Here is a 16,108-nt window from a genome sequence, read left to right on the forward strand (position 1 = left end):
CTCAAGCTCCGCATGATTCCCTCTTTCAGATGCTGGCAGCTAAGCACCAACCCAGGTGATGTCCCCTTACCTGCAACCCCTTCCTGGCCCGGCCTCAGTTCCACCCTCCCTGGAGGCTGGATCTCACTTCCCCTGCCCCAACACTTCCTCTCTAAACTTGCCAGTCTCCTCAAGGCCATGTTTCCAGACAGAGGGCAGCACAAGTGTCGGAAAGGGGCATAGGGGCCAGCCTCAGGACCAGGCTGGATTTGGAGCTGGCTGGGGGAGGATTCCAGGCAGAGGGAACAGGGCCACGCACAGAGGGTAATAGAGACGCCTGGTGTGGCTTTTTCTGGCTGGAGCTGAGGGTACGAGGGGCTGGTAGGGGATAGAGCTGCAGAGGCTAGATTAAAAGACCCCCAGGTGTGCATTTTGGTGGTCCTGCCTGGGCTACTTTGGCCTCGTTCCTGTTTTATCTGACTGTACACCTCCCAGTGGTATGCTCACGGCTGGGTTTGTAGAAGGCACTCAATAAATTCTCATTGACAGGAACACTCGGAAACGTCACCTCCCCAGCCGCGGTCTCTCAGCCAGGGGAGAAGAGAAAGGCCAGTGTGAGGAAGTGAAGCCAACAGCACCGCTACCCACACCGCACTCAGCAAGGCCACGAGATCGAACAACCACAGAGGGACATTAAAGCAAGCTTCTGGCCTTCTGCGCAGCCACCAAGCTGAAATGTCACCTGGACCGTGGATCTTCACAGGTTAACACAACAGCTCTCCCAGCACATGCGGGGGAGGCACAGGAGAAGCGCACAGTGGGCCAGCGCCTACAGCAGCCTATCCTAGCCTTGTGGTTTTGGAGGATGCGGTTGTTGCCATAACAAAGGTAATTAACAGCGCTACCCCAGCGGGGCTCTCATCCAAGCCCATCTCGTCGTCGTGGACTTGGAATAACCCAGGCTGGGAATTCCAAGCCTTCAGATGGGGCCAGGAAAAACCGGCCTGCTCGCTGTTCCACAAGCCCCTGCGAGTTCCTGGGGCAAGAAAAAAAGGCAGCAGGCAGGTCTGGCTCGTCTGCCTTCTTCTGCCAAAGTCAGAGACTCTGGCACCCAGCCCTCAAGTAGGTGATCGCAGCCAGGCTTGGGGAGGGTGGACGTGGCCTGCTCAAAATGTCAAGGGGGTGATAGGAACCTCAATACCATGAGAGACCCCAAGCATGCAAATGCAAGACTTGGGTGGGCCACAGAGTGGCGCTGTGCAGACTTCTGATCTTCTTCCCCTTGCCTGAGATGTGGAGCCCAGAGACAGAACCCCTCTGCTGCACATGGGACAGGCTTGGTTCTGCTCCAAACCACAGCCTCTCGGATCTGCAGCCCTGAACTTCCCCTAGAGACAGGGAAGTCACTTGGCAGCTGGAGGGGGCAGTTTTGCAAAGGCCACTGGGAGCTCCAGAGGGGTCAGGCTGTGTTCCTCTGCTTCTAGCTATAGAACCCTGCCCAAGCCCCAGGCCCTTCTGGGCCTCCATGTGCTCACCTGTCAGGGAGGCGAATCTACTTGCATTAGAATTACCTGGGGAGCTCTTAAACCCTCCAGACCTGGGCCAGACTGCAGAGGTTTTCAAGTGTCTCCAGAAGCCAAAACCCAGAACTGAGAAGCACTGGTTTGGGAATTTATAAGCCCTTTCCAACTGTGACAAGCAAGGTGGCCAGGTTCTAAAGGCAGTCCCCAGCAGCGGGGTCTGTGCTTTAGATGATAATCTGTTGTCTTTTTCAGAGCCTGGAACCAGAACAGGCCTCCTAGCCTCCCTTCCAGAGGCAGGGCTGACCCCAGGTCAACGAAGGCTGCAGAAAGCACCTCACCACCCCCTCTTGCACCACCCAAGGGTCTTGGAAAAAAACTCCAAGTGTCAAAACTGCAGCTCCAGTTTCCCTCTTCCCCCTCCTCCCCTCAGCAACCCAAGCTGCCCAAAGCCAAGCCTGCAGCAGAAGGGGCCGCCCCTATCCTGCCTCTCAGGCAGAGGTCAGGAGGGCCACCTTTTACAAAGTATCCATGTAGCTTCTTTGCAGAGTGAGCTTCCTGTTCTGCCTGGGCGGAGTCCTGTGACTCCCCTGCACAGCAGGGGTTGTTGGGATGACACACAGCCCAGCAGAGCCTGCAGGCTGGCCCTCCCTCCTCACCTGTGGTGTGGCCCACTGACTCAGTCCACAGCCTGTACCTCAGGTTCCACCGTCCCAGTGGGCGGGGCAGGGGGGGCGCGCCCATAAACACAGAGTGAGCAACACTTCAGTGCTCAGTTTGAGTAACGCCGAGGGAGGCCCAAGGAAGGCTGCTCACCACGGGTGCCCTCCACTTCCCATTTCCTGGGAAGAGGGTGTGCAGGATCTCAGGGAGATGGCTCCAGCGGCCAACCACGGCACACGTCTAAGCTTCCCCCCAGGGCCCTCTGCCTTTGTCCCCCACCCCACCAAATCAGCTTAGGCCGGGAGGCTCACCACCCCACCGTGCGGCTGAGCCTTTTGTTCCGGCGACAACAAAAGGGGCTCTTTTTCGTTTTGTAGTCCACGCTTTTTGTTTCCAAACCCCAACCTGTGTGGGCCCCTACCCCTCAGGCCTCTGATAAGGCATGGCAGGGGTTAACAAGGATTTAATGCATTTTAAACCCACTTTGCAGACAAAAGCTAGTTTACAAGACAAGAGCCCAATTGACTCAATCGCGCTGATAACCACAGCCCAGCGGAGGCGCAGGTGGCCCCCCCTTCACCCCTAAAACTTAAAATCAAACAGGCGCCTCCCGCAAGGAGCTCCAAAGCCCAACCATTACTTGCCTCCCCCCCCCGTTTCTAAGTGGCCTCTCGCCCCCACCCCACACTAAGGAGGCGGGCCGCGGGGGTGGGGGGCGCAGGGGGGTGGGGGGCGCAGGGGGGTGGGGGGCACAGGGGGGTGGGGGGCGCAGGGGGGTGGGGGGCGCAGGGGGGTGGGGGGCGCAGGGGGGTGGGGGGCGCAGGGGGGTGGGGGGCGCAGGGGGGCGCGCCGAGCTCCCGCTCCGCTTGGATGGAGGGAATTTAATTAGGCGGCTGGAGAGGCGGGCGGGCGGCCGAGGAGGTGTCTCTGCGCTGCAATATAATTGAATCGGCTCCACTCGGTCGGGCCACTCGCCGCCCATCCGTGCGGCGGCCGGCCCGGAGGGCTGGGGGTGGGGCAGGGTGGCGCGGCCAGGCGGAGCAGGAAGGGCCTGGCGGGAGCAAGGGCCTCGCGGGCGGGGGGCAGCGCCTCCCCCACCAACTGGCCAGCCATCTTCTAGGGGGGAAGTCAGGAGTAGAGACTCACGGCCCCGGGCGCGCCCTTGGGAAACAGGGCCTGGGGGTCGGGGATCTGAGAGGCTGCAGCACGCCCTCCCCCCACCCAGGGGGCGGGGAGGGATCGATACAAAACCCAACCGCGCCGCCCAGCCAGCGAGTCGCCTGTCGCCGCCGTCAGCACCTGCCGTGGGGGCACACAGCCACCCCCCGCGCTGCCGCAAAGTTTTCACGCCCGCTCGGGAGCGCCCACGGCTCCCAGGGACCCCCCTCCCCGCGCGCACCCCCCCCGGAGTTCACTCACGCGGCCCTCACCGAGCACAGCCATCCAGCCGGGGTCCCGCGGCAGCCGTGTCCCTGGCCGGAGCAGACCGCCCAGGCTGTGACCCAGCGGGGTGGCGGCCTTTGGTTGCCTGACCGCCTGCCCGGCTCTTATCGGCGCTCACACGCCGGGGGAAGTAGCCCGAGAGCCGTTGGCGGTCGCCCCCGCAGAACCCGCGAACTTGGAGGACAGGCAAGGGGGGGAGGAGAAACCCCAGCCTCGCGCGACCGCTTACCCTTCATGCCAGGGGCCCGCAGCTCCGCCTCAACCAGGGCTGACACATGCTGGAGCCTCCGTCGCCCAGTGTTTGTCTAAACTGCTTATCTCACCCGGGGCTGCGCGGCTGCGGTGGCTCAGGCCCGCTGGGGAGGTGGAGCTTCCGGGGCCCCGGCCAAGAAACACCTGCTGCTGTCGTCGCCGCCGCCGCCACCGAGGACACACCCAAGCGCAACACCGCCCACTCCCGGGCCACTGGCTCGTCCCCGGCTCCCTGACCTCAGCCAGCGGGAGGTGTCGGGTTTCAGCCGCAAACACGCGCGCGCACTCGCACCGACGGGCATCCGGGGGCACCCGCGCAGGCACACATCCCTCCGCGGCAAGGCCGGCCGGCCGGCCAGGTAAGCCCAGGACATCACAGTAGGGAAAGTGCTATCCCCATGCTACCTGGACTGCACAGGGACCCCGGCGACCTTGGTGGCCCAGACAGGGCACTTGGGATTCCAAAATTACGGTAGGGTTACTTCCAACACGCCTTTCTACGCCTCGGTGGCCGCTCCCCACGCGCCTAGTACTGTGCCTAGCACAAAGCAGCCCCAATGAGCGAACACCGAGTAAACACAGTGACCGGTACACCTACGGGGGCACAGCTCTCTTGAAAATAAGCTTGTTTGCGTTTATCTTCCCAACATGCCCCCTCTCCAATTCCTGGCCTTTATTGCCAACTCCGACCACCGCGCCTTCTGTCTCCACCTCAAAGTTCTAGAAAGCCTCCCTCCTCGTTGGTTTTATTTTAAATAACTTTTGGGAGGATCACCGTGCTTTGGTGGGAGATTTCCTTTAAGAACCCACATCCCAGGGGCTAGCGAGTCCACGGAGGCGTCGCTCCACCAGGGGCATCATTAAGTAGCTGGGGTTGCGGTCAGAGGCGAGGCCTCCCGCCTCCAGAAAATGGCATGACCCACTGCGCCTCCGGCCCCACGAGGCCCAGCGCAGCGCCTCCCCATTCCTGGCACCCCCCCTCTCCCGCCCCGGCACTTGACAGACGGGAATGACTCAGGGAGCGTCCTGAAATTCCTGGGCACCCACAGGCGGCTCGGAAAGGAACTGCGGGCCCCAGCCCCCCACCCCCCGACTCCGCCCCGCCCCGCCCCCAACGGCGGCGGGCACTGCAAGCGAGCCGGAGCGCACCCCTAGCGCCACCAGCCGCTCCCGGACGCGCGGGGTCAATGGGGGCGCCGCGGGGGGGCCTCAGGCAGCACACCGCCCCTTCCCAGCTCAGCGTCCCAGGTTCTGACCCCGCGCGCGCCCGAAGCTCCCAGCGTGGCTATGAGGCCCGGGAGTCGCTCCCTGCCCATCATCTTAGAAAAAATACTCGAATCTACCGCTTTCAGACTTTGGAGCCGGGAGGCAAACCACTGTTCCCCAGGGCGGCCGCCCGCGCCAGCGCCGCGCTGCGGGTTTCAACTTTCGGCCTCCGGTGCCAGCGCCGCGCTTCTGCCAGCCCCAAACCTGCCCTGGGACATGCCCGCGCCGCGCTTGGCAAGCGTGCACGCTCCGTCCCTGCGGGCCCGGCCTCCCCCGCTTTCCTCCCTCCCTCTCTCCCCGCGCCAGCCGGGATTGCGACGGGAGGGAGCGCTGGGCGCCTGCCACCCCCCATCCATCTGTTCCGATGACGCTGGCGAGCCTGGAGCATTCGGGGCCCGCGCCAGCAGGGAGGCAGAACCTGCCTGTGCGCCCGCGGCGGCGGGGGCCCGACGGCGCCCCCAGGCCGCCCACTGCCCAGGACCAGCACAGGCGGAGAGCACGCCAGGGCGCACATGTGTGTGGGGGGGAGGCGCACAGTGGGTCGGCTCCCTGCCTTGCACAAGGTTCTCGGCCGACCACAAACGGAAAGGAAAACGGCCGGTGAGGTCGGGCCGGGCCGTTACTGGCTCCTACCTGCGGGCGCCGGCAGCCCTGGCACCGCGGGAGGGGCCGCTTCTCTGCACGACCCGCCCGGCTCCCCGGCGGCGCCTCCTTCCATCCAGTCGACCTCCACGCGATGTTTTAATTGACCCTCCACACGGTGTCTTTGCACCATGGACTTCCACGACTTGGGCCCCTCAGTGACCGGCCAATTTCCTGGGCTCCTCGCGGCCAAGGAGGTGCCTCCACCCTTGGCCGAATTCGCGAGCGGGAGGCGTGGAGATAGGAAGGAGTCAGGAGAAAATTAAACCACCGGCCTTCGGCCTTTAAATCAAAACAACAAACCTCCCGGCGGTTCCAGCCCCTTTTCCCACCTGGATTAAAGGCAGCGGGGGGAGGGGAGTAAAATGCAAATGGTCGGCGCGCACCTGGCAGGGAGTCGCCTCACAGCCACATCTCTTAAGTAAGGACACAGAGGGCCCAACCTCCAAGTCTCTTACCGGAACACAAGGCTTCGGTTTACGTCCGTTGTTCCTAGGGGGAGGCCCTGGGGGATCGCGCTCTTCCACCTTGCTGCTGGAGCCCAGGTCCGTGAACCTTGATTTTGTAAAGTACCCACTGCAAAGTAAGCTTTGGTTGATTTACAGAGCTGGCAGCTCCCTTCCACCTAGACATCTGATGCCACTGGATTGCGAGATGGGTGGTCTAGTCCTCAGTTCACAGATGAGGAAGTGAAGGCCAGCGTTGCTCAAGGTCACGTGCCCACTGGTGACTTGGGAGCCACGTTCCGAGCAGCTCGCACCTGGAGTTTCTCCCCTGCTCAGTCGGCCCAAGGGAGCCAAGAGCTGCAGGGAGCCCGAGCGACCGCCGGAGGGCAGCAGCGAGCTGGCTGTGCGCATCCTGGCCAGAAAATGCTCGCGCGCGGCCCCTAGGCTGCTGGCGCTGGGAAATGGATGACACCTACCGTCGATGCTCCCGCCAGAGAAAATTAGTAATCCGGGAGCTCGACCTCTGCGTTTAAGAGTGGGAATTGCTCTCCTGCAGCCGGCGCTCCTGCTAACAAGGTTTAGTAGCCTGACTCCTAATTCCCCGCCACTCCTGGCTCAGGCTGGCCTCCCTCCAATTCCTCCAGGCCCATCTCTACTCCTCCCTCCCTCCCTCCCCTTCCCCACTCCTTAGCAGCTCCCCATCTACACCCCCAGCTACCCGGGAGCCCTTCCTGTGCAAAGAGCCCCCTCCTTGGCTACATTTTCCTTATTCCCACCTGCCTGGAAACCTGGCAGAGAAAGGAGACAAGAGGTGAACCCCAGATTTGGGGATAAAAGGCCTAGGTGCCGGGCCAGTCCTGTGGGCGCCTATGTGGGGACCTCCTGTGTCCCTGCCCACTCCCCACACCCCCTATCTAAATTGCGCCTCCTTGAGCCTGGAAGCAGGGGTCTGCAGCCCTCACCTGGTTCCAAGTAGCTGCTCAGTGACACCTGGATGGATCCATTCATAGTCCAGCCAACCTCCATGGGACCTTTCCAACCTGGCACCACAAAAGGGATGAAACAGCAATCCATTGAGGACAAACAGGAGGCCTAGAAGGCCCAGGAGCCACCTGAAGCCTATTGTTCAAGCCCAGGAACTGACAGAAGGGTCTGTGAGGCAGAGGACAGGAAGGGATCCACCAGAATGAAATGGATGCCTCTAACCAAGATGGGAGGTATCTACTGCTCAACAAACACACCTGTGCAAGGCTCCCGCTGTCCATAAGACAGGGTGATAGATGCCGGAGGGCCAGCACTGACAAGAGAACTGACAGGTGAGGGGTACCTGGAGGCAGGCCATCATCACCACTGGCTGGGTGCCTACCTAGGCCAGGTGAGGTTCCTAGGTTCCTGGGGATGTTTGCCACCAAATCCTAGCACAGGTGCCAGTCCCTGATCTATGATGAGCGCCTCAGAACACCTGCAGCCTGTTCTTTATTATCCTGCTTCCTCCCGGGGCTCAGCAGGACGTACACACGTTAACTTGACCTGACCCATGTTACTAGTGGTAAGGTCGCGTGTTACAGTCACCTTTACATCACCCAGCGTCTGGTTCAGCACCAGGATGAGAGGATAAATGTCAGGGGACCTGGGTTTCGGTGGGAGAGGTAATGAGCACCATGTCTGCCATTTACTGAGCCCCTCACAGGCTCCTGACACGACGCACATCATGTCATTTAATCCCCCGAGGCCCTGTAGGAGGCGCGTGACGTCCATTACAAAGCCTGAGTGACTGGGGAAGATTAATTAAGTAGCAGAGGGCACACAACCTCGAGTCCAAGCCTGATCCAAAGCCCAGCTCGTCGGCCTAGACCCGGTGGCCTTCCTCTGCCCTATTACTGATGGCACTATGTCTGCAGGGGATGACAGGTCCCCACGCTCACGTCTGCACCCTCCTTGGGAACCTCACCTCCAATCCCCCCACCCCACGGCACAAAACCCCAACTACCTGTATTCCCCTGCTCTCCTCTCCCCTGCCGGGGCCTTTGGCCTCCTGCCTACTATCACTGTCCCAGAAATCCTCCCCATTCTTCAAAGCCAGGCTTACATCTTATCTCATCCAAGAAGGCTTTTTTCCCATCCCCGTCTCTGGAATTCATCCCTCCTGGCCCTGGGTCCCACTCCCAGATAGCAAGTCTTAAATAATGGGGTGTCTGTATGAAATATACAGATTCCCAGGCTCCTTACAGAGCCGGCTCAGGGGTGGGGCCTGGGAACAAGCATCTCTAACAAGCTCCCTGTGGTTTCTGGGCCAGGCTGTGGTGACATGTGTCTCAGGCTCCTCTTCTCAGCAAGACAGTGGATGTCTAGAGGGAAAACGGACACTTGTCAAGTAGTGGGGACATAGCCCCAGCCACCAGGCAAACTCTGTGAAGATTTAACACATCTGCTGAAGGATAAATGGTGGTTTGAAAAGAACCGCTGCTAAGAACAGAAATCCAAGGCTTTCTTCTCTCCTGTCTCCAGAGGAACCAGATTCCCCAGGGATGCTGGAGGGGGTGTCCCCAGGCTTTGCCCTGGAAAGCCCCCCCACCCCCATGCCACTTCAGAAGGCCCCAGGATCAACGCCAGCGTGGGGGGGGGCAGGGAAGGGTTAAGGCCTGGAAAATTCACAGTGCCTCAGTTACTTGAGTTTGCCTCTTAACCCTGGGCGCCCGACACTTCCTGCCCTTTCAGCGCCAGTTTCCAAGCGGCACCCCGCACACAGCTGCACTCCTTTACAATCAGTTAACAGCTGTTTTGCATAGATTTTCAATTCTAATTGCCTGGCTTTGTGAGCCTCATGGATTCCTGGTGAATGGGGACACCCGCAAGAACGAAGGCTTGAAGGAGGTGGACGGCTGCTTTATTTTTTTAAATAAGAAAAGAATGTCCTAGCCACCAACCTCACCCCAACCCCCCCAGTTCTGACCTCATCTACTGGAGCCTGGGGATCTGAAATGTGCCCCCCCCCTCAGACAGATGCCCATCCCCTCCTCCCTGGGACCCTGACCCCACCCCAGACATGGTGCCCTGGGGCAGCTTCTAGCTCTGGAGCCCTGGCTCCCCTCCCCCGCCACCCCTTCTCCCCTTCCCCCCTCCTCCTGCTCTCGAGTACCCAGATATGGGAAGCTAATTGGACAATAAAGTTGAAGAGTGAGGAAACGCGCTCTCTGGAGACAGCTGGCATCTATAAAAGAGAAATATTTGCATTTAAAACCTTCAAACTTTATAAGGCTGGGCCAGGCCAAGACAGGAGTAGGACCTAGGGGGCCGGTCAGACCCTTGAGGGGGTCTAACTCCTCAGAGAGGCTGCTCAGGCTGCTGGGGGTCCAAAGGGGCCCTGAAGCTGGTGATTCTAGATCTTCCTGCCACCAGTGACCCCGCTCCCATGCCCCTGTTACTACTTCCAGACTCAAGTTGGCCAACATTTGCTGAGGTTGCCTTGTTGTTAGGTGCCTGATTTCAACTCATAGCAAGCCCTTGTGACAGAGTAGAACTGCCCTATAGGGTTTTCTAGGCTGTAATCTTTATGGGAGCAGATTACCAGATCGTTCTCCCGTGGAGCTGGGTGGGTCCAAACTGCCAACCTTTCGGTTAGCAGCTGAGCGCTTAACAGTTGCGCCACCAGGGCTCTTTGATTTGAAGCCTACACATAAAAACCAAATCCAGTGGTCAAGTTGATCCTAACTCATAGCGACCCTGAAGAACAGAGTAGACCTGCCCCGTAGGGTTTCCTAGGCTGTAATGTTACACCTCAACATAAAGAAAACAAAAATCCTCACAACTGGACCAATAAGCAACATCATGATAAAGGGAGAAAAGATTGAAGTCATTAAGGATTTCACTTTACTTGGATCCACAGTCAACACCCATGAAAGCAGCAGTCAAGAAATCAAAAGACGCATTGCATTGGGGAAATCTGCAGCAAAAGATGTCACTTTTAGGACTAAGGTACACCTGACCCAAGCCATGGTGTTTTCAATTGCCTCATATGCATGCAAAAGCTGGACATCGAATAAGGAAGACCGAAGAAGAGTTGACGCCTTTGAATTGTGGTGCTGACAAAGAATATTGAATATACCGTGGACTGCCAAAAGAAGGAACAAATCTGTCTTGGGAGAAGTACAGCCAGAATGCTCCTTAAAGCGAGGATGGCAAGACTTCACCTCATACTTTGGACATGTTATCAGGAGGGACCAGTCCCTGGAGAAGGGCACCATGCTTGGTAAAGTGGAGGGTCAGCGAAAAAGAGGAAGACAATGAGATGGACTGACATGGTGGCTGCAACAATGGGCTTCGGCATAGCAACGATCATGAGGATGACACAGGACCAGGCAGTGTTTCCTTCTGCTGTGTGCAGGGTTGCTGTGAGTCAGAGCCAACTTAATGGCACCTAACAACGTTCATGGAGCAGATCGACAGGTCTTTCTTCCATGCAGCCACTGGGTAGGTTCAAATGGCCAACCTTTCACAGTTAGTGGTTAACTGTTGCACCACCAGGGCTCCTTGCTCTGGGTCAATGACAAACCCTCCTAGGTTTCAGAAATCCTGAAAAGAGTTCCCTGTCCACCTGGGCAATAGTGGACAGCCTTAGTGGACCAAGCATGAGGGGACTGGTCTTGCACCCTTGAGTGGGCTGGCTGATCCTCTGCCCACCCCACAGCTGCCCAGCAGAGTCTCCAGCTCTTCTTAGCTGCCTCAGACACCTGTCTCCTCTCCACAGCCAGTTCCTCTTCCCCGGCCAGCCCAACCTCCAGGGCCAGGAGCAGAAGGCAGAAGTGGTGAGAAGGGGCCCCCTGGCTGCACAGCTTCCCCGCCAGGAAATGGCTTGCAAGGAACTGGGCTTTGTCGGCTCAAAGCTTCCTCCATCTCGAGTGGGGAATTCAGGTACGGTGGGGCTGGCACCCCCTGCCTACCTAGTAAGGTCAGAGGCCCCCAGAGGCAGCCTCACTCACTGCACAGACGAGGAAGTCACAGCCCTGTCCCTAAGGCTCCAGAACTTCTGATGGAGGGGCGGGGGGGACAGGTTTCCATTCCTTGCATGCTCGGTTTCCATTTTTCATGTTTGAGGGAAACCTGGGCAAGTTTTTTCCTACTGTCCACATCTAGGAGAACATGCTTATTTTAGCAGGCTCTTACAGAATCTGTGAGCCTGCCGGCTTGGCTGGCACCACTTCCAGGGAGGAGCAGAAACTTCTGGACTGCAGGGGGCTAGGCTCAGCCGGGGTACCCCAAGGAGGGAGCAGGCAGCATCCCCAGCGTGACCAGACCCCCTGCGTCCTGGAGTGCCTTGCTCTCTGCCCCCAGAGCCTGAGGCTGGAGCGGCAGAACAAGATAGACAAAACAGATGGGCACAAGCATAACTTTAAAAAATGTAAATTAAACGAAAACCACTCCAAAACATCACACCTGTCCCCTTTGCCAAATGTCCCAGCAGGGCATTCTATCCTTCTCGCTCCTTCTGTTCCCTGTGCCCCAAAACACTCTAGTTCCAGGAGTGTGGTCTCTGCTCCTGGCCCACCCACATCCTGGGCTTGGCGTTCAAGTCCTCAGACCTGCTATAAACCCATCTGTCAGCTTCCTCTCACTCCTCTCCCGACCCATACCATCCTTTGCAGCCATGAAGCCTTTTCCACACCCTCAGCATTTTCAGCTTCTGACCGCCCTCTCTAAAGACATTCTGGGACCAAAAACGGTCCCCTTCCCAGACCTAATTTATTGACATCTTTGTGTTAACCTCATTCAATGATCATCCAAAAAGCAAATTTAAAAATCTTGTTTCTGAGAGTGCCACTGGCATTTGGGAGGGACGGGAGAAGGACTGAGGACAGATGTGCCTGGGTTAAGCCGCTCGACCACTGCCCAGGGAGGGGACGCAATCTCAAGAGCCTGGGCTTCCCCAGCTATTCACGTGCAAGTGACACACAATCCCCCTCCCCTGTCCTGTTGTTGGCTGCTGTCTAGTCAGACCCCAACTCATGGTGACCCCATACTGAATGGAACAAAATGCTGCCTGTTCCTGCGCCTTCCGGAAGATGGGCAGCAGATTGGACCATTGTGATCCGTAGAATTTTCACTGGCTGATTTTTGGAAGTAGATCACCAGGCTTTTCCTCCTAGTCTGTCTGAGTCTGGAAGCTCCGTGGCAGCATCATAGCAATACACAAGCCTCCACTGACAGATGGGTGGTGGCTACGCACGAGGTGCACCAGCTGGGAATCAGACTCAGGTCTCCCGCGTGGCAGGCAAGAATTCTACCACCGAACCACGGGTAGCAAGGCTTAAACAAGATAATCGAGACAGAGTCTTGCACAGTGCCTGGAACACAACTGGAGTGCAATCAGAATACTGAAATGTGGTGTGAGCAGGAAATGGGTGGAGGGGCAGCAGAAAATAAACATAAAGGTTTATGTGGAGGAAACCAGAGCCAGACCAGATGGCCAGGGAGGCTGCCCACTGGAGGCCACACCTGCACTAGGGACACGGGGCCTAGGATAGGGCGCCACTGGACTTGCTGTCTCCGGTGCATCTGCGGGAAGCTTCCTTCTTCCCCACCCACAGTGAGAGGCCTTCGAGAATCACACTTGCTCCAGGAACCCTAGTGCTCACTGAGCCCGGCCCCATGTGGATTTCAGGTCCAGTCCTCCCAAGCTGGTCATCCACAGGGAATGGGGTTTGTGGAGCCAGACGGAGATGGTGGATTTTGTAATTTTTTAAAATGCTGACAGCACACAGCCAGGACTTCCTTTTCAGAGATGTGCCTTTAAAAATTATCCAACCAACAACCCAAACATCCCATCAATGGATGAACGGATAAAATGTGGTACATCCACACAATGGAATATTCCAAAAGACAAAAACCAAACCAACTGCTGTGAGTCGACTCTAACTCACGGCCACCCCATGGGTGTCAAGTAGAACTGTGCTCCATAGGATTTTCAAGGCTGTGACCTTTGGGAAGCAGAACGTCAAGTCTCTCCTCTGAGGCACCTCTGGGTTATTTAAAACCGCCACCCTTTCAGTTACTAGTCAAGCATTTTAACCGTTTGAGCCACCCAGGCACTCCCAATGGAACACTACTCGGTCATTAAAAGTTCTGATACTACAACCTTGAAAACATTATGCTAAGTGAAAGGAGCCAGTCATAAAAGGCCACGTGTTGTATGATTTCATGAATGTCCGGAACAGGCAAATCCACAGAGAAAGAAAACAGGCTGGTGGTTGCCAGGGGCTGGGCTGATGGTGGATAGGGAAATGACTGCTAATGGGTGTGGGGTTCCCTTTCGGGGTGACGAAAATGTTTTGGAACTAGATAGAGGTGGTGGTCACACAACATTGGGAATGTGATTAAAATAGTTAATGTTATGTGGTATAAATTTCACCTCAAGAGAAAATTTTTTTCCAACCCAAAGGCCCCTTGCCTGTCCCCACCATGGGAGGCCTGGTGCAGGGTGGGGCCTGTGGTTTTCTTCGAGCCCATGGCCCCCAGCCAGATGCCCCTTCAGACCAGCACCAGGACACTCCCTTTCCTGTTGGGTCTACGACTCACTGGCCATTCGGGCTGGGAGGTCAGGAGAGAAACCTGATGGATACTTTGCTTCCAGAGCACGTTTCACGAGCAGACATGCTGACGACCAGAACGCAGACAGTGCTCCGAGATGAAGGGGTTAACTGTCCTTGTTACCAGTTCTCCTCCTGTGGGGGTGGGGGGAGTGGGGAGAAAGGCAGGCAGGACCTCCATGTGAGCCCCAGCAGCTGGAGGTCATGACATCAAAATGCACACACCTGTCCCTCCTGCCACCTGGCCACCCGGTGGAAAGCAGCCAGCTGTGCAATGGGCAGGTCTGAGGGGAGTGGCCCAGGCAGGGTACAGGGAAGCCAGGCTGTCCGACGTCACCAAATGACCCTCAACCCCCTCGGTCAAGGGCCACCTTGGCCCCTGACCTGAGGCTGGCATGGCACCTGGTGCTGGTCATTTGAGGTCCAGGACTGAGCTGGGGAAGCCAAGGGACCCCATACTAAGCCATAACGTCTGGCAGGAGGGCAGGAGATGTTGTAGAACCCAGGGTGGCTGGGCGCCCCAGGGTGCCACTAACACCTCACACAAACCCTAAGGGATCTCAGAGACTTTGATTTTGGAGTCCCCACTCCCTGACTTTCTTTGCATGTTTAAAACCCTACGAAGTTCTTTAAACACTGAACTAAAAAAAAAAGAAAAACCGTTGCCATCAAGCTGATTCTGACCCATAGCAAGCCTAGAGGACAGAGCAGAACTGCCCCATAGGGTTTCCAAAGAGCAGCTGGTGGATTTGAACTGCCGACCTTTTGGTTAGCAGCTATGTTATCACCTAACCACTGCGTCACCAGCAGGAAATCACTCGTGGCTATGGATTCACACCCATGTCTGCATGGTGCTCCGACAAGACCTGGTTCCACCCCACCTCCTCCATCCAGGCCGGGCCACACATGGTCCCTCTGCTCCGTGTGCCGATAATCCTGCTCTTCACTTCCTGGAACTAAGGTTTGCTGAGTGCCTATCACGTGCCAGGCATTCTGCCTTAGTGCCTTAATCCTCCTGGGATTCCATGGGAAGTGGGGTGTGCATAGCCCCACTTTACAGAGGAGGAGACTGAGGCCAGTGTCACCAGCACTGGCTAGTAGGCAGTGGGGCTAGGATTTGAACCCAGGTGGCTCTTTCTAGACCCACACTCTCCGCTCCCTCCCTGCCTGCTGCCTTCTGACAAATTTCTTACCTATGTAATGCTACTCACTGAAATTTCAAACCAACACCTGGGTCATCAAATCCTAGTTACCTGTATCCCTCACCAACTCCACAAGGGACATGCACAGACAAGCCAGACCCTGGTGCAGGCAGAGAAGCCCCCTGCCCTCAGAGGACAGAGGGACCACACTGACCCCTGAAGGCAACAAGGCATTTCCCATCCTGGCTCTTGTTATATTTATGTCTTTATCACTTGGGCTCTCAAACAGGACCAATAAGAAAGGGGGATGTTATATTAAAAAAGTTAGCTTTTTCCTTGGAAGTTCTCCTGGGGTGTCTGCTGGGCCTCAAGTTCAAGGTCAGGAGGGGGGCCCCGCTACCCCATCTTTTGTCCCCTCTCTTAGTTTCTTAGGAGCCCTGGTGGCATAGTAGTAGTAGTTAAGCACTCAGCTGCCAACCAAAATGTCAGTGGTTCAAACCCACAAGCTGCTCTGAGGAAGCAAGACCTGGTGATTTGCACCCATAAAGATTACAGCCTAGGAAACCCTAGGAAGCAGTTCCACTCCGTTCTATAGGGCTGCTCTGAGCATAGGGTTGCTGTGAGTGGAAACCCTGGTGGCATAGTGGTTAAGTGCTATGGCTGCTAATCAAGAGGTGAGTGGTTCGAATCCACCAGGTGCTCCCTGGAAACTCTATTGGGCCATTCTACTCTGACCTATAGGGTTGCTATGAGTTGGAATTGACTCGATGGCAGTGGGTTTGGTTTTTGGTTTTATGAGTAGGAATCCACATGACAGCAACCGGTTGTTACGGCTCAGTCTCTGTTTGCCCAGGCTCTGCCTTTTCCCAGGAAGAGTCTCAGCCTTCTCTCTTGCATGGCTCTTCCAATTTGTCCGTCTAGGAAGTTCCCACCCTGAAATACACCTCCCCACCCCCACTGGCCATCAAGTCCCAAGCTCGGGGCTTCCACTTGCCGCCAAAGCCACATCCAAGGCACACCAGCCTCCTTGGCCTTGGATCCCACTCTCCCCAACCCCTGAAGCTGGCCTGGCTCGGTCCCACTGTGAGATTGCTCTAAAGGGTCTCCAGTGTCCTCAAGCCACCCCCTCCCTTGTTCTGCTTGGCTCTGCAGCCCATCTGGCAGACACCGCT

At 57.3% G+C, this 16,108-nt stretch overlaps 1 protein-coding gene across 11 annotated transcripts in view; it reads right to left on the reverse strand.

The window, feature by feature from the left end:
* Positions 1–16,108, reverse strand: part of GSE1 (Gse1 coiled-coil protein) — a 151,986-nt gene that overhangs the window by 52,853 nt on the left and 83,025 nt on the right. For 3 of the 11 annotated variants that reach the window (XM_064273692.1, XM_064273691.1, XM_064273693.1), the window contains 2 exons: positions 7,174–7,251; positions 5,757–6,341 (listed from right to left, as the gene is read on the reverse strand). The exons of 4 other annotated variants lie outside the window; for them this stretch is intronic. In XM_064273692.1, the coding sequence (XP_064129762.1) occupies positions 5,757–5,898 (142 nt within the window). In that variant the 5' untranslated portion in view covers positions 5,899–6,341; positions 7,174–7,251. Of the gene's footprint in view, positions 1–3,834; positions 4,832–5,756; positions 6,850–7,173; positions 7,252–16,108 lie in introns of those variants that run through there. 4 more of the 11 variants (XM_023558105.2, XM_064273696.1, XM_023558100.2 and 1 more) reach the window with 4 other exon arrangements.

Source organism: Loxodonta africana, chromosome 21, assembly GCF_030014295.1.
Source record: "Loxodonta africana isolate mLoxAfr1 chromosome 21, mLoxAfr1.hap2, whole genome shotgun sequence".
In the NCBI taxonomy this organism is placed as follows: Eukaryota; Metazoa; Chordata; class Mammalia; order Proboscidea; family Elephantidae; genus Loxodonta; species Loxodonta africana.